At 41.7% G+C, this 23,612-nt stretch overlaps 1 protein-coding gene across 2 annotated transcripts in view; it reads left to right on the top strand.

Annotated features, from left to right (window-relative positions):
* Nucleotides 1-23,612, top strand: part of ADAMTS2 (ADAM metallopeptidase with thrombospondin type 1 motif 2) — a 178,983-nt gene that overhangs the window by 120,706 nt on the left and 34,665 nt on the right. For both annotated transcript variants that reach the window (XM_084535586.1, XM_084535587.1), the window contains 4 exons: nucleotides 7,137-7,220; nucleotides 19,352-19,508; nucleotides 20,361-20,466; nucleotides 22,089-22,232. In XM_084535586.1, the coding sequence (XP_084391712.1) occupies nucleotides 7,137-7,220; nucleotides 19,352-19,508; nucleotides 20,361-20,466; nucleotides 22,089-22,232 (491 nt within the window). The remainder of the gene's footprint in view (nucleotides 1-7,136; nucleotides 7,221-19,351; nucleotides 19,509-20,360; nucleotides 20,467-22,088; nucleotides 22,233-23,612) is intronic.

Raw genomic sequence — 23,612 nt, 5'->3', positions numbered from 1 at the left:
AGGAGCAGGGTGCTGAATGGGCACGGCTGAGCTGAAGCGGGTGTTGATGGTAGCGAGCCTGGGGCTGAAATCCTCGGATTGTTTCTTAACCCTCTTAGAAACAGTTTGCAGCATTAAGCAGGCCTTCTGTGGCCTGCTGTGGAAGAGCAGCAGAGCTGGGGCTGGCCACTACGTTACCCGACTGGGCTGTGGCATTGGGTAGGGTGAATATTTCCATGGGGTAGGGTGAATCTTTTCATGGGGTAGGGTGAATCTTTCAGCCTCCTTGCCCCTGTGTTCAGGGTCTCATCCAGGGTGAAGACTTCAGGTCTTCAGCTTTCATGCTCCTTTTCATTTTGTGTTTTTTAATTTGGTAGTTTTCCCAGTAAGACCCCTGCCTTAGCCTTCTCTTGCTTATTTTGTCATTCTTCCTGGATTCACATAGCAGTATTTGTGAGCCTCATTTCAAGTTGCTCATTTGCTAATGCTGGCAATTGTCTTGTATATATATTTGGGGAGAATTTGTCTAAAAGCTGTGTGCGTTCTTTGATTTTTGGACTATTTTGGAGGGCAAAATAAAAGAATCCTTAAGTTTGTGCTTTCCATTCCTTTACTGTAAAAGATATGGTGGTGCCACATTTAGTGTCCAGCCTGTGTTACATCCGTGTAATGGGTATGGTCAGAATGTTTGCAATGTTAAAATTTGGCTTCTCAAAGCAGACAGGGACCTACATGTCATTATTTCACTGGGAGATAGACCCTAAATAGGATTTATGCCTCACTTGGGGCTGGATTTATCTGAATATTTAGACATTTACCTGCCTTTGAAATCAGTGAGAGTCAGTTTTAAAAATTAGCCCATAGGATTATGTCTCTCCCAGACTTCAAGTGAAACTTCAGCTCCAGAACAAATAGATTTAACAAATTTTCATTTGAATAACTGAAATCGATGGGAGTTATGCAGCTGGGAGCTTTGGAAAGTCCCAGGAGTCTTTCACCTGCGTCTTTCAGCACTACACATATCTTTGAAATTGTGGCCCTGAGGCACTCTTGAATATGTTATCCATCCTCTTTAATAGGATGTACATGATACTACTATTATATATGAGATTTTTGCTTTCGTGCCTTTGGCTGATGAGGGATGAAGATTTCCAGGTACAGAACAGCAAGTCCCTAATGAGAGGAAAGGGCAGAAATGCCACTGGTTTCTAACTGGCAGTTGGATGAAAACCTGAAAGCATGTCTAATTCAAGCTGTTAAAAAGAAAGTGATGATTGAATACTTTGAAATAATGGTGCACCCTGTATTCAGAATCATGCTTTTTAAACTAAAAAGCGTTTTTCTAGACAGGAAGGGTATCTCAGTAATATAGATTGGACTGGATTTTTAAAAGTAAATAATTTATAAGCTCCAATACTCATTATTTCAAATCAGTTTATTTCAACGTATAGACTTCAGATCTGGACTAACTCCAAGAAATTGCTCAAATAACAAATGCAAGTCCAGATCTATTCATCTGAGGGACTGTAGCTGTCAAAAGTAGAATTACAGCTCGTTTGAAAATTTAACATGTATGAGAGCTAGCTCTGCTTTTAGGCTGTTCGTTACGAACCAGTAGCTGTGACTTCTGAGGAGGAAAGTTTCTGATGAGACCTCAGAAGATTATTTTTGTTCGTTATCTTGATTGCCTCACTACAGTAGAAGTTGCACATGTGACTGGGCATTTGGGAGGTCCTGTAGGAAATGTTCTCTCTGAACCCATACAAGTTTTATTTATTTCCACCTCGAGTTTATTCCCAGTGCCAATTAGGTGAGCATTTCTCATGATTAACAGGACTTGTTAATCCTTGCTGTCCTGGTGTACCTAGCCCAGACTATCACACAGGTTTTGGTACCACCCTTTTGGCAGAGGGTAATTACTGTTAGAAGATAGATTTTCCTTTTCTCCAAATACCGACATGAACTTTAGCCATAAAGGTTGCAGTCAGGAACTTCTGTGATGTGACAGTGCGGTTTGTGTGATGGAGTATGGATAATTAGGATCAGCTTTTGAATTTTGGATACTTTCCTTAACCAAACCACTTAAACTTAAAGAGTTTACCACATTTTTTGCATTGACTCCGTGTCTTGTGTTAAAATGAGTTAATCTGCTTAATTATTTTATGATACTTCAGTAGATTTTATTAAAGTGTCCTTGGGACAGTAATTCAAACAAATACTACTTTTTTTGGTGCAAATGTAATTTACGGTGTTTGGAGAAACTTCCCAGAGCAGTGGTTTGTGGGCAAAAAACGAGGAGTTCCAAGAGCCCGAGGGAGGAACTGAGAAAAATAAATTAGTCGTGAAGTCAGGAAACAAAGTCTATGACCTTTCTAAAACCCATGTAACAGTCAAAGATGAGATAGAGACCTGTAACACGACGCTACCAAGTGTCTTGCCAACACATCTGCTCAGGGGAATGTTTTTCATTTTGATCAGAAGCAGCTAGCTTGGACTTGGTAACATCTACTGTCTGTCACCCCCGTGAAGGTAAATCAGCTCTCGGACATGGATTCACATTCAAAATGCCAGATTCTTATCTCTGTTTCATAATGCACATTGCCAAGCACTGCTAAAGCTGCCCGTTGCCTATGGTTTTGAGCGGAATAGTAGTTTTCCAAATCTGAGATCACAGTTTGACCTTTAAGTTTCATGTGTGTTGTGTGCTTTCATTATTCTTTTTTCCTTGTGATGCTCAACGAGGATTTGCAGAAGAAAAAAAGAAAAAGAGTTCCTCTCTGAGGAAATGAGGAAATGCCTTGTGGGGACTAAAAAGGGAGACTGGGAGCCCTGGATTTGCCTGATGACTTTTTGTGGGACCGTAGTTTATCCACCAAAGGAATTGATGTAATGTTATTCCTGTGGGATTAAGACGAAGCTTTGGGAATGTTAGAAATGTCAGTTTGGGATCTTCAAAAGCATAACGGAGGTGATGAAAATAGAAGAGGATAGTGGTGTTTGAAGTGGGAACGCAGAAAAATAAAGTGAGAGGGGGAACGCTTTTGGGAGGGGTCAGATTACAAAATTTTGCGCTCAGTATCCACCATGACATTTCTGGTTCCTCGTCTGTAATTCGAAACAGCCATTCCTTACAGAAATAGACAATCCCTGGATGCCCACCAGGCACCGAGGCTTTGCTGCAGATAATTAAGATCCGATGAATGAACTGCAGCTCGGGCTGGGCTCGAACAATGACTTGCCAGAGCGCTGCCATCCCACAGGGCAGGCGCTGATGCTCTCCGGCTCCTCCGCTATCGCGATCGCACGTGGTCCCCGCGATGCCCAAGGGCAAGTAGCCATAGGTGATGTCCTCAGCAGCGGTTGTGCAAGGATGTTTGGCTGGCCAAAGGGCCATCTAACTGGGCTGGATGGATCAGCAATTTGCGGTGGCTGAAAAGCCAGATGCATAAAGTGCAGCTCGTGTCGTGCTCTCCCCAGATGGTCAGATACGGCCTCTGATGGCCACTGTAGCTGGGTCAGATCCGTTTGAGGCTGAGGATCACCAGCAGTTGTAGCTATCAGCACATATCCTCAGTTACAACTGCTGGCAACCCCGCTGGCATACTGCTAGAGCTGGAGGCTCTTTATTGCTATTTGCATTACAACAATTTTCAACATTCCCCGACAGGATCAGACCCCGTTTTGCTGACTAATAAAAGCTTTGCAGTGCTTCTTTAACAAAGCATGGTGCATCTCATGAATGCTTATCTTCACTTTAGTTGTTTGGGGTTATTTTGATGTATTCTGCTTGCTTACTCTCTTGGCTTCAAACTTGCTTAGGGCAGAAGAATGATAAAATAAGCAGAGAGGGACACAAGAAGAAAAAATAAATCAAGTCCTTGTTTTCCTAAGTAGAACCAATCTGTGCCAGCCTGGTTTCTAAACAGAAATAGAAATGCGTGTTTTGCATTGACTGAAGTATCCCACAAAAATAAACCACGATACTTAGTTGCCCCAAAATAGTTTGTGAACTACAATAGTTTTATGAAAAGTCTCTGCGGTATTTCGCCGTGCTTGGAATTCCTTGAGATTTACCCAGCCTTCTTCATCACCCTGTATAAATGCTGAATCACTGTGGAGATCTAACAAGATTTAATGCAAAATCTTCACTGCCTTCGGTTCAGGAGCTGGCATTTTGAGATGGTCTCTGTGCACTCTTTTTTCCTATGCAGCAAAACAACTTCAACCCGTGGTCCTTGCTGATCTAAGAGCAGATCGATTCTGATTCTTCTTTTGTTGCTAGAAATCAGGATGTGCTACAGAAGTACATGGTATGGAGTGCTGCAAAAGTACTATGTAATCATTTTCACACCTGAGTGTGTTTATTATACGGCCATCTGAACATACACGCCTGTAGTTTGATTATCCATGCTCGGAAACAAACACTTCAGCATCTAAAGCAGCAGTTGTGTTGGATAAGAGCCTGGAGCTTTCCGATTCCATGGGGTGGTCGGTCATTTTAGGCCCTGTGCAGCAGGCTGTGTTAGCTAAACTCTGCTTTCCTGTTAAATGGGCAGGTGGAAATGCGGGGAGCCTGAGCTAGGGTTGGTGGAGGCCCTTCCAGTGTGTGTGCTTTTCATGAATGTTTGCGAGCACAACATTGGGTCACTCAGATCTCATTCCTTTAATAACTTCCTGAAACAAATAGGTGCAATTTAGGTCATGCTGAAAAAAAAAAAAAAAAAAAAAAAAAAAAGCATCTGTTTCAGCATATTATCTATGTGCAGTGAGACGCTGCTGGGAAAGCCACAGTTCAGCTTAGAGAAAGGAGCAGAGGGTTCAATTCAGCCACTGTGTGAAGAGGGCTTGGACGCATCCTTTTTAATGAAACCAAGACCCGGAGTTTTGAATTGACCCACTGTCTCGCAGAAAACCCAGGATCCCAAGAGAACCAAGCAGCTTTTTACAGTGCTTGTGCTTTTCTGTTCATTCACAGTTTGTTTGTTAGATGTCATTTGCATGAACAGTCAAACAGTGTTTCGATTCTGTTCCGTCAACGTTTTCGTGCCAAGTTTCCTTTTGGCACGCAACAGCGATACGGTTGTTCTGTTACTCAACTATTGTTAAAAGAGGCTTAGGTTAAATTCGGGAAGTTAATGAGAGAATGGTGTGCAGCAACTTGGATTATGCGTTATGAACTAATTAAATACTTATTTACATGCCGTTCCTACTGTCTTCTATAGAGGAGTTTTTGTGCAGGACTCATTTCACGTATAGATAATTTACAGCGTATTTAAGCCTCGCAGCACTGATGAGTGTGCTCTGTTCCCAGTCCACAAAGAGCGAGGCAAATTAATATCCCTCCCTCCCTGGACAACAGGCAAGGGGCTTTTTCCCGGTCTTGTAAAGCAAAACACGTGTTCACATCTTACCTCTGTATAATCTGTATTCAGTAATGGTCCTCAAAAAATCTTTTAGATACAGAAACATAAAGTGAGTCCTGTAAAATCTTATTTACACATGCAAATACACGATCTAATTTCCAGAGCTGTTGTTTACAAAGCAGATCAGCTGCTGCATACCACAATGAAAATAGCAGTCCTGAAGCCGCTCATAACCCTGGGCTCTTCTTCCACCCATCTTCCAGCCAAGGATCTGCTCATCCACCCGTAAGGAGCCCGGGTGCTCAGACATCCCGCAGCCATTCCCCGGGTGCCTGGACAGATGTCCTGCAGGGTCTGAGTCTGCTCCAGGAGCCACCAGCCAGCCGTGCTGCCTCATAACCAGCGGTGCGGGATGCTCAGGACTTGAAAACCCAGACTCCTACCAGACATAAGATTAGGCTCTTGTATCCAAAAATACTGATAGAATGAATTAAAATTCTTTTTAAAATGTCAATGAGGATTGCTGAGTGAAACCTACACTGATGTACTTAGTTTTAATTATTTTTACAGAGGTAAAAGATGGGTCGTTAGAGCTAGGGCTGGTTGAAGAAACAGAACGTTTTTTATTACTATGTTTCTAATGAAAAGTATTCTGAATGTTACTTATTAGCTTGTAGTGAGGAATCTGTTTTGTAGCAATTAATGAAATTTGTGTCCGGCCAGTAAAGCGGTCCAGTTTGGTGCAGTCATTACCAAGGGAAAGATGTTTGTGGAAAGACACTTGCCCTGCAGGGAATTTCATCTGCCTCTTCGCATTTGTGAAGCTAAACTCCTGCCATTTGGCTGAGCACCTTGGTGCAAATGAGCAGTCTGGTCTCATGCATCCATTCAACACCGAATATCTAAATCAGCCTCTTTAGCAGTTAATATTTGCCTAGCTTGCTTGTAGCGCTGTTTCCTAAGTCATCTTTATACATCCACATTTCATTCTCCACTGTAAATATTTACCATTTTCTTTTCAGTGTTTGTAGGCTGATTTGCTTGTGTGCATGTTCAGTTATGTAGCTCTAGCATAAAACAGAAGACAGTTTTTGTTTTTTTTTTTTATTTGCTGGCATTTTTTAGCTTTGGTTCTGCTTGCAAAGTTTAACATTGATTAGCTGTGACAACCACCAAAGCCAGCCCATGTGGCCGACCATGCTTTTGGGAGGAGGAAGATCCCCTTGTCAGAATGGAATTTGATGAGTCCCAGATGGAAGAGTTACGGGGGGCAGCTGAGCAGATCCAGCAGATCGCTCTCAGGAGAGAGGCAGCCCCAGGGCCTGGCCCTCTGCTCACTTGCCTCTTTCCCATGCGTGGTGTCACCCAGCAGAGAACTCCTCTAAATTTCTGTGCCCTGGGCTCAGGTGCATCCATGTGGGATGGGGCAGGGAGAAGGAAGGAGCTGGGACTCTTCGTTCAGCACCAGGAGCTGGTAGACACAGGTACAGAGGTACACCATGCTTTGCAGATGTGGAAATCTGCTTAGGTTGGCACTTAAATAGCTGTTAGTATGAAGTCTCTGATAATGTTGTGCTGATTTTAAATAATTTCCTGAATTATGGCCTGTTCAGAAGCTGCAGTGGAGTCTAGAAAAAAAAAATCCCTCTCACATCAGTGGAATTTGCCATTTTTATACGTGATCACAGGTGATCTTTGTCTCAATGACAGCACATAAAAGGTTCTGTTCTGTCATTGCTTTCAGAGCTACTTGCTGCCAGCACTATGGTTGAAGCTCTGACTGCTTTCTTGCAGGTTAACGAAATTTACCACGACGAATCCCTGGGTGCTCACATTAACGTTGTCCTGGTGAGGATAATCCTACTGAGCTACGGCAAGGTAAGTAAGGGTTGTGTTAGATGGAGGAGATCAAGGTCTCTGAACTTCATTCTTTTATGAGTGGTGTAGTTACTCAGGACGTGTATCAGATTTGTATTTTAGTTTATACATTGCCTTTACAGTCTATGAATATAAAGAACATTTATGTTTATACCTATTTGTCTATCATTTGAACTTCACACTGGGAAAATGATTATGATTTCTTCTGTGTTTTCCCTGTGTCATTTTAAGTTGCTGCTTAGCTCGGCAAGTCTGTCTTCTCAGACTTGTTTGGAATAAACCATGAAACCTAGTGAGCATTCTCCTTCCTAAGAAAAATGCGAAGTTTTGTGGTAGAACAGTACATAACTAACAGCGAACACATGCAAGATCAGTTCTGCAGGATGCTGAGGGCTATGACCTCATTCCAAGAACTCATTTCAACTTGTGCTTAACATTAGTGGGACTACACATGCTTAAAGTTAAGTGCAAGCTCAGTGGGATAGGGGCCAGAAGGCAAGAGCTTTGCAGATCAAATCTGTAATTAAGAGCTCCAAGTGTTCTCTTGTCTCTTCTAAGGGAGGAGTTACTCCATGGGCAAAATTTGCATAAAGAGGAAAGAAATGCTACATGGTTTTCAAAAATATTAAACTGCTCTGTTCGTATAGCCTATTTTGGCTAAATCAACATCAAATTCCACAGAAACCGGACAATGGAGTTTCAAGTATGTCAATAAACGTTTTATTTAAGGACAGGCAGTTTTAGTGCTCTTTAGTAGAGCAGCATGTCCAGCTGCTCAAAGGAGAGCTTTATAATCTAATGTCTCTTTCTGTGACTGGGGTTGCTGGTATTTATTGCAAGCTCGTGCAATAAACTTGAGGTCTGGAAGACTCCTTGTATGTTCATGCAAGTTGCTGAAATGCTGTTTGGAAAGAGCCAACTCAGTGTCAGTGGTGAGGCTCCTCTGACAGGCACCAGTTTGTCGTGCTCATCACCAGCTAAAATTTTTTCTCCCTGGTGTGAATGCAGGAGCTCCACGTTCCAGCCTGGGCTGGGCACCTGCTGTTGGGAGAAGTTGTTCTGTCTGAGCTTCCTCATCTGAGAACTAAACACAACAATCCGTCTCTGCTCTTCCTGCAGAGATACAATGATGTGGCTAAGTCTTTTGGCTAAGCTCAATCAGCTGCATGTCCAAAACTAAAAGGTAGAAGAGGTCACATTTTCTGTTTTGTCATCAAAAGTTTATGGTCTGCCTAGTGACATTAAATAATGAAATAAATTAAATAGTCTTGTGATTGCTGTAATGAAAGCAATTTGAGGGATTGCAGATTGACTAATAATTCTCAAAAATATCTCATGTTGCAATAGTGGAAGGACTACACGGGCTAGTCATTCCTTTGCTGTCCTTATTTCATAAATGTTTCATAATTGTTGTGCATGTCCATCTTTAGCTCAGCAAATCTGCACTGTGAACTCACTGAGTGTGAACTCAGACAAGTTCTGCTACTTTTTCTGATGGAACACAATAGGTACAGTAGACTTCATTTCACCTTGAGAAACTTGCAGAGTAAAGCATTGTCAACTGGTAATTTGAAAGTTGTCAATCTCACATTAATCTTCTTCAGAGAGGAGAGCAGGGTGGAGCACAGACAACTTCTTGGAGGGTCTTTGGCCACATTACTAACTAGCAGTTGCAGGTTGCTCTGTCTAATCTGCTTGTGAATGGTTTACTTATGGATTCTAGCTCCATAATCCACAGCAGATGATGTTTTAGTTCCAGAGTTATCCTGCGGGACACAGTATCAAGTATTCTAGTGTCAGAAGCTAGCACTAAATAACCACGAAGAGAATTTCTCTTGTATTTCCTTATCTGATTCGTATTTAATCTAAAGGCAATTTATGGCTTTCTGAAAAAGTAAAATGAATGCAATAGGTATCATTTCAGAGCTCCTTTGCCTGATGGGCCTGCATGTCCAAGCTGTATAAGAATAAAGCTTTTTTTATGTTCATATTTCAAAGTTCCTCGTTAGAGGACTAGTAACCAAGAGTAGAATACAAGGACGTTTCTCTTTGGAGGTCTGAGATTATTTAGCAGTGGAAAGGCAGAGGGAAAAGATGTATAGTTCTTATCTTCTGAGCCTTTTCTGAAGAATTAGAATAAAACCTTCAATATTTTATTGTCCTGCTAAAACACACCAGCACTATCATTTTTCAGGATCGTATATTCTATGTACATAGTAAAAGGAATGGTGAATGTACAAGTTAAGGCAATGCATGCATAAAGCAGCCTCTTTGGCTTCACAATATGGAAATATTATCCCAGTCCTGTTAGAGTTAGCATTTATTTTCAAAGCTTGTCGCTGATATCTTCAGATTCACTTGCTTTATTGTAGGTAATTTATATATATTATCAAGGGTGCCATTTAAATAATCATAATAATTACATTATGGTTCTGTAACTGATGAAGTATGTACCCTCACCGTCAGGTTTCTGACAGCACTCTGAGCTATTGCCAATTCTCAGCCCCTAAGCAGCCTTTTACTATATTGTGTGTGCTTTTTTTTTTTTTTTTTTTTAAGAGGATTATATTATTTTATACAATATGTCATCTTTTGATAAGAATAATATGGACAATACTTGAGTTGCATAGCAACCAGCTTTTCAGTGATTCTTGCTTGAAGGTACTCCATTCCTTGAAACATACTTTTTAGTATCTTCAAGCAAACAGCCGTACATTCAAAAATTCACTAATTTCATTAATTGTATTAATTGCCTTGAGAAGTTGAAAAAATGTTCATCACCAGGATGTTCCCTAGTGGTGACGTTGAAGTTACTCCATGGGCAGGTTCACAAGATCTGACGCTGTTTTACTGAAGTCATGCTTGGTGCAAGTTATCACCTCTGGACTTAGGCTGAGGCTGTGGCAGGTTGAGACCATTAGCACAGAGCAACATCCAAAAGCTTTGGGGCAGGCTTCACATCCTGTCCCATCCTTTGCACGATGCAAAGCCTGCCCCATATCCATGAAATATTTGGGAGTTACTGTGCATTTTTCTATGTTTTCTTTACATTGACTTATTGATGTGACTCAATGCTGCAAATAAGTAAAATGCAGTTCATTTTTCTTCAAATGGGAAAAGAAGAGCTTGCTTGTTTCTGCCTTCTTGACTTCAGGAGTTCCAAATTTTGGAAAATGCAGAATCATTTGAAAAGGCTATTATTCAGTGATTAAGCAAATTATTCCATTTAGATGTATTTTTATTTTAAGAGCTCTGTAATCCAGCAAACTCTAGAAGACTCAGGGAAATAGCCAAAGCAGCCACTATCACCAAGTGCAGAGGAGGTGGCAAGAGATGAGCTGAAAATGGATTTCAAAACCCTGACTGGATATCATAAAATTTGTTTGGAAACATTTAAACCCTAAGCACTGCATAAAATCCTCTCATCGCCTCTTTGAGGTGGATGAATAAAGATTATTATTCCCATTTTACAGCTAAAAAAACAAAGACGCTAAGTGTTATTTTCCAAGGCCACACGGAAGGTCACTGGCAGGCTGGGGATAAGACCTCATAAATTCCTGGCTCCGGCCCCATGCTCTGTCCATCGACAATGGTGACTCTGTGTGCAGATGAAGTGCCTTTACACAGCAGCAGAGGAAAGCACACATTAGCTGTGATGGGTGTAATTAGGACAGTTATTAGTGAAAAAAAGTCATGAAGACTTTCAGAGGAACTGCATGGATTTCACTAAATGAGCCACCTGAGGATTTATGAGAGATGTTTCTTGGGAAATGTGAACGTGGCCATGCAGGACACTGTACTGGGTCTGGCTGGAATGTTAACTTTCCCGGCAGCAGCCCATTCAGTGCCGTACTCTGTACTTGTAGCTGGAACAGCAGTGTTATCACACCAGTGTTGTGTCTACTGCTGAGCAGCAGTGGCACAGCAATGGGCCTTTCTCTAACCCTCCTAGGGGGTGGGCAAAAAAGTGAGGAGAGAAACATCACTAGGGCAGCTGACCTAAACCAATCAAAGGGATATTCCATACCATGTGGTGTCACACTCAGCAATAAAAGGTGGAAACAGGAAGAAGAGGGGAGGGGTGGGCTCTCGTTGAGAAGACGTCGGTCCTCCTCTCGAACACCGGCTGCGTGCGTTGAGGCCTTGCTTCAAGGACGTGGTCAATCATCGCTCATTTGTGGGAAGTAGAGAGTAATTTCTTTCCTCTGCACTTCCATATAGCTTTCATTTATTTTGTTTGTTTGTTTTCCTCCCTTTTTCCCCTTTCCCTTTTATTTCCCCTTAGTTAAATTGTTTAGTTCATGGTAGTCTTTATTTAATTATTATAATTATTTCCCTTTAATTAAATTATCCTTATCTCAACCCGTGAGTTGTTCTTTGCTTTACTTCTCCCCCTCCTTATCTAAAGGAGGGGGAGTGAGAGAGCGGTTGTGGGGTTTAGCTGCCCAGCACGGTAAAACCACCACAGACACCTCTGAGCTGTCCTCTGGAGCAACATGCACAGCTCCAGGCACTCATGTTCAGACATGGGGTGGGATAGGCTGTGGGATGCTGTGTCTGCTCTGTGCTCAGCTGGGATGGAAACCAGTTAGCTATAGACCAGTGTTGGCCCCAGAACAAATGGTTGGCCTCTGACTGTGTATCAACTTGGTCAAACTGAAAGAGGAACTGGACCACCAGGGCAGAGAACCTTTCAAAAAGGTTAGGGAAGAGAAAGAAAAAGAAACAAGTTTTAATATGGCAATTTGGAAAAAGGTAAAATGAGATGGTTGTCTGCAATCTCACAGGACAGGTCTGTTCAACTGAGAAGGGTTTCAGTTATTCACACAGCTCCCGCTGCCTTCATTTGAGACAAGGGTTTACCTTCGATCTTTTTACAATGTGGTGCTCTCCGTCTCTGCCATCTGACCTTTTCATATCTAAGCTTGATGCAAGCGGGCAAGATGTTCTTGGCTCAGCCAGTCTGGAAAGCAGCAGTTCAATCTGAGTCAGGTTTTTCTCTCTGTTTCCCAGAAGGTGGCACAGGTGACATGGCTGAGATGGAAGGACAAACCAGGTCTCTCCCTTAAATCAGGTGTTTGACCTCCCCATATTTCGGTTGACCAAGGCTGGAGGGAAAGGCTCAGTGTTCCCCTCATCTCTACTTCTCCTGGGAAGAGATGAGGGCTCAGTCTGAGAGCACTTGTGCCTGGCAAGGTGAGGGGTTTGCTAGCTGGAGTCACAAAATAGCTGAGCCTGGAAGCAACCTCAGGGCTTGGTTAGTCCAACCCCACTGCTCAAGCAGGTGGCTCATGACATTGTCCAGTTGGGTTTTGAATATCACCAAAACCAGACTCTAGAACCTCTGCCAATGTTTGGCCACTCTTACAGTAAATATTTTTTTTTTCTTGCATTTATATGGAATTTGTTGTATTTAAATTTGTGCCTCTTGTCTTTTTTCTGGATACAACCAAGAAGAGCCTCGCTAAGTCTTCTTTATTCCCCTCCCATCAGCTATTTATAGACATTGATGAGGTCCCCCTGAGCCTTCTCGTTTCTATCCTGTGCTTGTGTTAGCTCACTAATGAGAAATGTTGAGTATTGTAGTTTTCCATGGACATTAGAAAGTGCAGAAGATCCTTAGAAAGAGCCTTCAAAACTGATGCCCATTTCCTGGTTGAGAATGGTAACTCATTTGTGTGTGTTTTCTTGATTATGAGCACTAACTGATTTTGCACAGGCTTAGCTGCAAGGCCAGAACCTACACGTTATTTACCATTAAGGCTGTTGTTCATATTTTTGTGCTGTTATTGTGTGGCTAGATTAATATGGGGATAAAGATGAGAGAAGATACTGCCCTTCTTATTTTTATCTGTGTGAACTGATGAATTGCCTTACTTAGATACTATACTCACCATTTGTAATTTCCCAGTGTGTTTTGTTGGGACCTTGAAGAATGTAGAGCTGGCTGATAGCATAAACAGTACTTTGTATTCCTGATCTGCTTACATTTATACGGAATTAGAGACTGAAAAATGTTTACAAACTGCTGCCATAAGAAAGCTTTGCAGATCCTTTGAATGCAAAATGACAGTTTGCTGAATGAGCTATATTTGTTAGTTTGGTTACCATGGACACTAGATAATTCTTTTTATTTATTTTTTTGCTTGTCTTGTTCAGTGTTAGAGAAGAATATAAAAGATCTAATCCAATATACAGTGAACAACAGAAGTGCCATGTTTCACAGAGATGTTACACGTTCAAGAAGGGAAAGTCATATGTTAAATTGTCTCCCAAGAATGCTCCAACTTTTGCTACCATAGTTTGGAGTCTAGCACGTTCAGCATATTTCTGCTCCTTCTGGAGCTACTGAAGAGCAGCAGAGCCTTCTCTGTTGGCACTCTTGGAGCACCACCTAATGGATGAGTTAGGGAAGGTGCTTTTCCAGCAAGCTCCTGACCTACCTAAAGTCCTTGTGTTAGTATTATCAAGTACCTGCTCATCACCACCATTGCTGAGTTGTACCCAGTTATGTCAGATGGCAGATGAATCAAACACTTGGTTAATGAAAGCTGCCACTGTATGCGTAATACCAGTGTATCTTTTACTGGCAAATTGAACGTTCTTGAAAAGTTTGAGTAGAATATAGACTAAATTTGCAGTTTTCTCCAATGAAAATCTTATATTAGAAATTCTTAAAGAAAAATTATTTGACGTATTTCGTAGTTTCCAAACTATTTCCAAAAGTATTTGAAGGACCTCCCAGTACAGATTCATAAATGATGTGGTTTTCGGTCTCTATAACGGAGAACTGAACATAATGCTGATAACTCCCTGAAAAGCAAGACAGGTATCAAAGAAGGCTCAAAGGCATCTGAATCTGTGTAGCAAAGACCTCAGAATCATCTCTTATTGCCCTGCTTTGCCTCTTTGTACTCATGGTGGTTGCAACTCAGTCCTCTTCCATTTTTGTTTAATTTTTTCTGCTTCTTCACTCTAAAAAGGAAGGGGAGTAGAAGAGATGCGAAGGCAGAATCAGAAAAGAAGGAAAATGAAGGGCATGAGTAGATGTTGGGTTTGTGAGAGGATCTCAGGTGAAGGATCTCAGCTGGATCTCTGGGCCATACTGTCCTCGTAGGCCTCTGGGGTGCTTCCCCATGTGGGGGCCGTTCCCCCAGCCGAGGCCTTTCCACTTCTCGGCAAACATTTCCATCTGTTTCCATCAGCAGCTCTCTGAAATGCCCGCGGATTTTTTTTGCTTTTCTTGCTGTGAGAAGGAAAATTTCTCTTTCCACTGGCAGCTTTCCTGCTGATCAGCTGAGTAATGCTCTCCACAGGCCTGCTGTCCTGTTTGGAAAGCCGGCCTTCCCAGCCAGCTGCAGGCCTTGCGTGTTCCTGGCAGCGGGGGCCCATTGCTGGCCAACACTAACACCTACACCTCTTCTCCACAGCCAGCCTGCTAGCCCCCAGCCTTTCGCTGTGTGACAGAGAGGGATTTTTGCTTTACTTTCAGTCCTTATTACTGCACACAGTTCATCTCTTTTCCTCTTTATCCCTTCACTGTGTCCATTTCATAAGGGGCTGAGGTTTTCTGAGTCTGATGAAAGCTCCCCATTGACTTCCAAGAGAAAATGTTATCAAGTGTTATCTGATACCTCTACAAGAGTAAATTCTTGGACAACATCCTTCCAAAATGTATTATATCTGCCCTGTCTAGTAACAAGCTGTGCCTGGTCCCATGATTTCCTAAGCACCTTTCTTGCAGGACAGCAGCATTTATCTTTTAAGGCAGGGCAGCTGAAAAAGTGAATGAAAATTCAGTATGAAGGCATATCTGGCTCAGGAAATCTCTGATCCAAAGACCACTGGAGCACTGCAGGTTATGTGAGGAAAATATCACAGTATACATAGGTCCCATAAGTATTGACCTTAGGCATCCTGGTGCCTGCTGTCAGGAGAGGACACCGACTTACATGGATTTTTGGCTGAGCTGGTGCAGTTACGTAGCACAGTGGGGATGAATCAGATCCCAGATTGGTGGTTCCCTGGCCATGCAATATTCACTGCTCCGGGATCACACCGATTCCAAATGAAACATGACTCAGGACAGAGCTGGGAGGTTCAACGGCAAATGGTGACGCTCTGCCTAGCCACTGCCATCAGTTTCTAGTGTTGTATAAAGGGATAATGAACCCTTGTGTTAGTTGAGACTTCCAGAGCATGGGAAGATCCCAGCAATGTGCCAAGGTCACTATTAATACTGCTGGAGCCATTCTGATTTAGAACTCCTTGACAAATCGCAGAGCATGAGAATTTAGGTGAAAATTTGCTAGGAACCAAGTGGGTTTCTCTTTTCAGGCTACCACATTACAGTGAGGAAAGACGGATGTTATTAGTACTCAGTGGGCTCAAGTACTTTTTGTACAGCAGGTAGGATGTGAGGAAGCCCTCCTCACTGTTGTAGGACCTAGGCTTCCTTTCCATATCTGTAGCACATGGGCACCTAAATGAATTGATTTCCTAATGGATGCCTCATTTCCTAGCTTACAGTGAGCAAGGCTCAATTTTATTTATGCAACATTTCTGATTTAAAAATTGTGTCATTGCCAAAGAAGTTGGGCATCAACTGAAACAAGTTTTAAAGAATTGCATATTTTGTTTCCCCTCTTAAGCCATTTTTTTTTCCACTTTCCCCAGTGTGTTGGTTGGAAAAGAAAAACTCAATGCTCCACATTAGCCAGTTGGTTCTCCTTTTGTTCACTTGAAGACAAACTCTAAAATTGCAATTATGATAAATAGGCATTGAGATGCTCTTGGCCTGAACCAGTGGTTTTGCTCTCCAGAGTGGACTTCAGGATACAAAGAAAACAGTTGTCGACTCATTCCAAATGCCAACACCGTGCCCAGCCTGTGGGAGCTGCTGCATGCACTGCAGCAGACTGGTCTCTGGCAGGCTCAGCCTTCATTAGAAGAGTGTTGCAAGCTGCTGTGTTAGTTCATCCTAGTCTTCTGCTTTTGTACTGGGGTCCATCAGCAAAGGTTGCTGCTTAGAGGCTAGGGTGGAGATGACTCATGACCAAGGAAAACTATAAACTGGTGGTTATTTGGAAATTACTGCCTTTTTTATATTCCATGCTTGTTTGCTATCATGCAGAGATTTCTTTGTAAATACTGAGATACCCTTAAACAAAGCACATGTTGATAATTTGTATTTTTTGTTTGCATTCTGATCAGTCATAAAATGGAATTACTTTCATTTGGTAGAAGGTGTAGAAGGAGGTCATTATGAGACAAAGATTTACCATTCACAAAGTAAATGATTTTTGTGTTATGCACATGATTTAAAAATTTTCAACTTCATAATACAAATGTTCTTTGCTTTTTGAATCTCACGGTGAGATTTCTCACCAGGCTTCTTGGTGGGACTGGTTTCTCTTCTGAAGCTTTGGAGAAGAGATCAAGGTGGAGATGATGTAGATAGCTACTTTTTTTTTTTTTTTTTAAACTAATGATGGATCTTACTAAAGACCTAAACAGTGGTCACACGTTGTTTAGCTGAATAGAATATATGCTTGAAGAGCCAGGATTTTACTTTGTATTAGTCACTCAAAGTTTGCTCCTGTCGGTTCTTATAAATATATGAAGATGCAATAAAGGCACCACAACTGTCCCACCATTTTAGCATGGTTATTAGTTCTATTTCTAAGGGAATTATGGCTGGAAGCAGCATGATCCAGCATGGGATTATATTACCACTTTTTCATTCCAAAGTGGTATCAGAATCCAAACTGTGCCTCTATTTCGTTTATTAATTTGTTTTTCTGAACATTTGCAGAATTATAATATCCCATTTTTGCCAAAATCAGACCTCAGTTTGGCAGGCTTTTCTTTTATCAGTTCCAGTTGTTCTTCCACAACCCTTTGAGGATTTTCTTTTTCGTGTAGTCAATACTCTGTGTACTCCATCATGCACTCAATTAGAGGAGATGTCAAATACATCTGTATTTAAACACGAACTATATTACTTCTCTCTTATTTTTGGCCCAGGCTAGGTTTTGCTCTAAATTAAGTATCTGGGAATTATAAATGCTTACAGTACAGTATAGCATCTAAATTGTAGTGGTTTGTGTTATGATCACAGTGTTGTCATGGTGATATAATTTTTGTAAATGAAAAGTCAGGGTTCACATATGTAGTTCTTAAAAATCCTGGAAGGCTTGGGGTGGGTCAATTAGTCATACATTTTATAGCATCCTGCATACAATAAGCTTTTAAAGTCTTAACAAAGCACAATATTAAGTAGAGTTAGCTGGGAATTCTTAAGAAAGTACTATTGAACAACAACAACAACAAAAAAAACCAAATATACTAGCTGAATTTTAAAAAATACCTTTCTCTTTTTCATTCAAGAGAATTGTCCTTTGCACCCACCTAATGCATGTTAGCTGATTCAAGTCAGCAAAGTCATGCCAGCACTGATGTAACACGCAGCTTGTACGTAGAAGAAAGGTGTACCAGATGGGGAAGATGGGCTATGTCCTGAATGATCTTCAAATACAGAAAGAGTTAAAGAAAACTCATGTTAAAAGGCAGTCTTTGGGCAAGTCGATTTCACAGAATCACAGAATCACAGAATCACAGAATTTTCTAGGTTGGAAGAGACCTCAAGGTCATCGAGTCCAACCTCCAACCTAACGCTAACAGCCCTCCACTAAACCATATCCCTAAGCTGTACATCTAAGCGTCTTTTGAAGACTTCCAGGGATGGTGACTCCACCACTTCCCTGGGCAGCCTGTTCCAATGCCTCACAACCCTTTCTGTAAAGAAGTTCTTCCTAACATCTAACCTAAAACTCCCCTGGCTCAACTTAAGCCCATTCCCCCTCGTCCTGTCACCAGGCACGTGGGAGAACAGGCCAACCCCCACCTCTCTACAGCCTCCTTTAAGGTATCTGTAAAGAGCAATAAGGTCGCCCCTGAGCCTCCTCTTCTCCAGGCTGAACAAGCCCAGCTCCCTCAGCCGCTCCTCGTAGGACTTGTTCTCCAGGCCCCTCACCAGCTTCGTCGCCCTTCTCTGCACCCGCTCAAGCACCTCGATGTCCTTCTTGTAGCGAGGGGCCCAAAACTGAACACAGTACTCGAGGTGCGGCCTCACCAGAGCTGAGTACAGGGGGACGATCACCTCCCTAGCCCTGCTGGTCACGCTGTTCCTAATACAAGCCAGGATGCCGTTGGCCTTCTTGGCCACCTGAGCACACTGCTGGCTCATATTCAGCCGACTGTCCACCATCACTCCCAGGTCCTTCTCTGCCTGGCAGCTTTCCAACCATTCCTCTCCCAGCCTGTAGCTCTGCTTGGGGTTATTGCGCCCCAGGTGCAGGACCCGGCACTTGGCCTTGTTAAACTTCATGCAGTTGACCTCAGCCCATCGGTGCAGCCTATCCAGATCCTCCTGCAGAGCTTTCCTACCCTCAAGCAGATCGACACACGCACCTAACTTGGTGTCATCTGCGAACTTACTGAGGGTGCACTCGATGCCCTCGTCCAGATCATCGATGAAGATATTAAAGAGGACCGGCCCCAGCACCGAGCCCTGGGGGACGCCACTGATTTCTCAAAGTAATGCTTCAAGTACTGCTGAAAAAACATCCTTGACATCCTGGCTGCATGGCAAAAGTGGCCAATAAACCAGGGCCAGGAGTTTGACAGGCATTGCTCTCCCCAGGGTGGGTCAGTCCCTGCTGGCCAAGTGCTGGTGCACTTCCCGTAGGGTATGTGCTTGGTTGGAAACTTATATCCAGACTGGAGGTGATGGTGCAAGCTGGTGCCAAGGTGGCATAGAAATAATAATGCACAGTGCAAAATACAATATTGATTTTGTCATTAAAATACTTCTTTTTTCTTTCCCTCTTGTTATATCTTAAAGCTTATGGATATGTCACAGAAATCATTTTCAATCTAGCTGTGAACTTTAGCTATTTTCTTTCTTACTCTCTTGATCCTGTACAATTTGTTTGTGAAGCGTAATTGTTTATTAAGAACAGAGATTTAATGGAAATGGAATATTTGGTCAAGTGCTGGAACAAGTTGGAAAAAAAATCACCCAAGCTTAATAAATAACTATTGCTGTCTTTTCTCCTTGGCTTGTCCAGTCCATGAGCCTGATAGAGATTGGGAACCCTTCTCAAAGCCTGGAGAATGTGTGTCGCTGGGCCTACTTACAGCAGAAACCGGACACTGGGCATGCAGAATATCACGACCACGCTATCTTTCTCACCAGGCAGGATTTTGGTCCATCTGGCATGCAAGGTAAGATCTGCATCAGGTTTTGTGTTGTAAATGGCAAGACTTCTGAACAGCATTTGTTTTTATCACTTTACAAAGTTTTATCGTGTACCTTTTGCTTAGCTTGGGCCAATGCTTTCTTTCCCCAACTGCTCTACATAGGCTCATTTTCAACTGTAACTGTTTCACTTATTCTGTCCTTTCTAGCTGATGAGATTATTTATTGGATCATTTCTTTACTCTCAGTGAAGCCAAACAAATGGGATCCCTATGTAAATATCTGAAAATGCCCAAAGATTAAAGAATAGTTTGTGTTTAAAAAGTTGTTGCAGCACGGACTGCCAAGAAATGCTGTTACCAAGAGGCCTGGAACAGCAGGGCCCAGTATTGTCCACTATTTCCTTTCTTCCTGCCTCTTCTGGGATCAGGTTTGTTCACTGGAGGGGATAAATCTCAGTGCTTTCCCATTCCTTTTGGGTTGGCCAGATCTGCTGTCAGCACAGTGCTGGGGCTTTGCTCATGCATTCCCTGAGGGCTGGAACTGCACCGAGCTCAAGAGCTGTATGTGGTATCCTTTTCCTCTGCTGCCTTGTGTACTTGGAGAAGGCAATTGCAGAATGGTCCTAGATGTGATAACAATCTTCTCAGTGAGCCAGGAATATCGTTTTAATTTGTTCAGCAGGCTGGGTTCATCTGTTTCATACATAGGGGATGACAATATTAGTTGTCTGTGAGCAGAGGTCTCATGTTACCTTTGAAAAGACCACCTCATATTTGTGTCACAAGGGGGAAGACAGAGATTTTTCCTACAGCTTCTCACCACACGTTGCCTTTCAATACTTGTTCATTTTCTGGAACATGTCATATATCTCACAGGCTATGCTCCAGTCACTGGAATGTGTCATCCTGTCCGAAGTTGCACTCTCAACCATGAAGATGGTTTTTCATCTGCATTTGTGGTGGCTCATGAAACTGGACATGTGTGAGTAAAACTGTGGACATCCTGTGTCATACCTTATTACGTCTTTGGCACTGACAGATATCTATGACATTAGAAAGGCGCACTTTATATTAAGATATAATATTCAGGGTTAGCCCTGGCTTCAGATTTCAGCTCTCTCAAGACTTTATTTATGATCTTTAGTAAGTTTTATATTTTGGTAATTTCAAATGGAAAAAAGAACTAATACCCAAATACCTCCCAGAGCTGCTGTGAAACCAGATTGAATGATGTATTATGGTCTCCTGGTGGAAATGTAAAGTATCTGTTATGATGAAATATGAATTCTTTGAGTTAGTGGAATACATGATTCTCAAAAACAATCCATGTTAAGTAAGCACATGAGATATGTTACTGTTGGTAAAGGATACAGTACTGTATAGAAACAAGTTGCTAAGCACTGAGGTTACAACTATTCTTTATGCTTCATATTTTTGAAATGCAATATTTTTTTAATTGATGTGATTGGAACCAATTGCCAGGCAGCAGTTGTTAGAGCTTTGTTTTCTCTCAGAGCATTTTTAGTTTCTCTGTCTGCAGAGGACACCCACTGATTTCTGATTTTCTATTTGGTAGAACACCAGTTCCCAGAAGGCTTTTTCTGAACAGTTTCAATCTATTATATTTTCCCTAAGAAAGCCTGCAGGTCCTTTTCTGTCTGTTTTATCAGAAATTATTGAGGACTTTAAATGAAAAAATTGCCAAAGTTTATTGAATCTCACTATAAATGTATCTTAATTAGACAGGGACATAGAATTGATACCCAGATGGTATTTGATACCAGAATTTTTGAATTAGGATTATAAAGAGTACACAGTGAGCTTTAGAAGAGAGACCTCTGAAGATTGTTTGTAATCTCTGAAATCACATCCAACCCCAATCTGTTAATGCAGTTTCAGTTTCGGACAGATAGTGCCCGTATTAGTCAAACAGTGAACATGGGAAAAAAAACACAATATAAGGTCCTAGCAAAGGGAAGAAGAAAATACATTCATTAGAAAGCTGCTTTTTTTGTAATATTTGTAACTTGGGGTAATTTTCTTGAAGGCACCCAACACTTTCCAGGCTATTTCACATATAAACAATGTGGAGTTGCTAGTGGGCAGTAACAGCAGCTAGTCTAAACTAGCTTGCAGTGTGGCTTATTTCCCCACTTGCCTACAATTGCAAATTACTTCAAATTAAGCAAATAAGCTTGTTTGTTTGTTAAGTTGGAGAAACTTCTGAATAGCTCCAGATAGGGAGTATAAATAAATTTATTTTAATACTCCTGGAGAGTAGACTAGCTTCTTAATCCAGAAATTGATTCACTTACCCATAGTTGGTCACAAATGTTGATGTACAACAGAAGTCTAAAAAAGGCATTTTAGTCTATTTTGAAAGTGGTTGAAGGGGGTCAGTACTTCTGTGTGGGCTACAGACTAGCTCTTTCACTTCAGTGTCACCCTGTCTTATATCTAATGACTTCACTCTCGTGGGCAAGGGTTGTGGGATGTAAGAACCTGGCTGCATCAACCACAGGTGACATTTGGGACACGAAACCATATGGTCACTGAGAGTTTGTCTGCAACGTAACTGTGCTTGCTCTCTCCTGTGCGGGACAGTTTAGGCATGGAGCACGATGGCCAAGGAAACAGATGCGGGGATGAAGTCCGCCTGGGGAGCATCATGGCCCCCCTTGTGCAAGCTGCATTTCATCGCTTCCACTGGTCTCGCTGCAGCCAGCAAGAGCTGAACCGATACCTCCAGTGAGTAGCTGTTAAACCGTCTCTCTCCTTTGATTAAGAAACATCTAAGAACAATTCTACACTTAGCATTTATGCTTTATTCTTTTATTAGTTACTCAAATGGGGTTGAATAAAACAAAGAAATTCACCCCTACGCTACTGGGAAACAGATGCTTTCCCATGAATTGCAAATAATAATAATGCAAGTTCTCAGTTTCATTTTCTGAATGTTGATAGTACGTACGCTGTCCTCTCAGTGGGAGACGCTGACACTAATATACAAAGTTTCCTTCCCCCTTCACGTAACCCCTAGCTGGTTTGTATCTTACAGATACCAAGTATGACTCCAGGAACCATGGGTTGCTTATGGTATCTGTCAGTGATAAGATGGTGCTAATTACAGATGAAATTCTGCCCTTTTTAATTGCTTAGAGGTTTCCTTGACTTTAATAGATAGCTAAAAAAAGAACATTACCCTAGAATTAATTTTTCAGGGTGTTATTTTCCTTTAAATATCCTAAAAGAAAAAGCTATTTTATTCTCCAGTCCTTTTAACAGCTTCATCCTCTTCCCTTGCCTTCTCTTTGGAACTGATCCTTCAGTCCCTAGAATTGTACCCAAGTTCTCCGATAAACTCTGATGTTTATGATCCTGTTTTTTTTTTTTTTTTTCTTATGGAAAGGAACTTCCCCTTTTTGTTGTGTGCAAGATGTATGGAAAACTTATGGGGAAACTACCAGGACACACAGCAAAAACTGAAAACAAGTAGGAAAGGATGCAGCAAAATGCACATAAGTCAGTCTTTATGTCAATATTTCTATTATCTTAGATAATTTAGGTATGGCAATAAAGCAAAGAAGTATTGTGAGAGATGTGTGATTGTTTCAATTAGCAAGATCCTTTAGAGCATTATCCATTAAATAAAAATCATCTGGCTTAGACGGCTGCTTTATATTCTTTTAAGTACAGTTATTTTTAAGTGTCTTATAACAAAGCAGAATGATGGCTTGCTTTGAAGTAAATCTAACCTCAAAATTCGCTTCCAGCTATTGGTATCTGCAAGGCAGCCTGAATGATTGCCAGAATAGACTTGGGTATGGTGTCCTCGTGTCTGTTAAGTAAATTGGAGACATTTCAGAGATCCTGCCTACCACGTTGGTCTTGTGAATTAACCAGTGATTATACCATGTTAACTATTCAATGATATTCTCATCAGTCCTCTGTTCTCCATGCACCTTAGTCAAATATGATTCCAGTACGTTACAAGCTATCCTCACCATTGAGGAAAATCTCCCACATTCACCCATTTTCCAAATCTCTCATCTCATTCCATGGAAAGGAAACCTTGTACAGATTATGGATGACAGGTTATTTCTCCTGACAACTATCAGGAGAAACAGA

This window comes from Aythya ferina (assembly GCF_964211825.1).
Source record: "Aythya ferina genome assembly, chromosome: 14".
Classification (NCBI taxonomy): domain Eukaryota; kingdom Metazoa; phylum Chordata; class Aves; order Anseriformes; family Anatidae; genus Aythya; species Aythya ferina.
The sequence above is the reverse complement of the archived record's forward strand: the minus strand, read 5'-3'. Positions and strand labels throughout refer to the sequence as shown.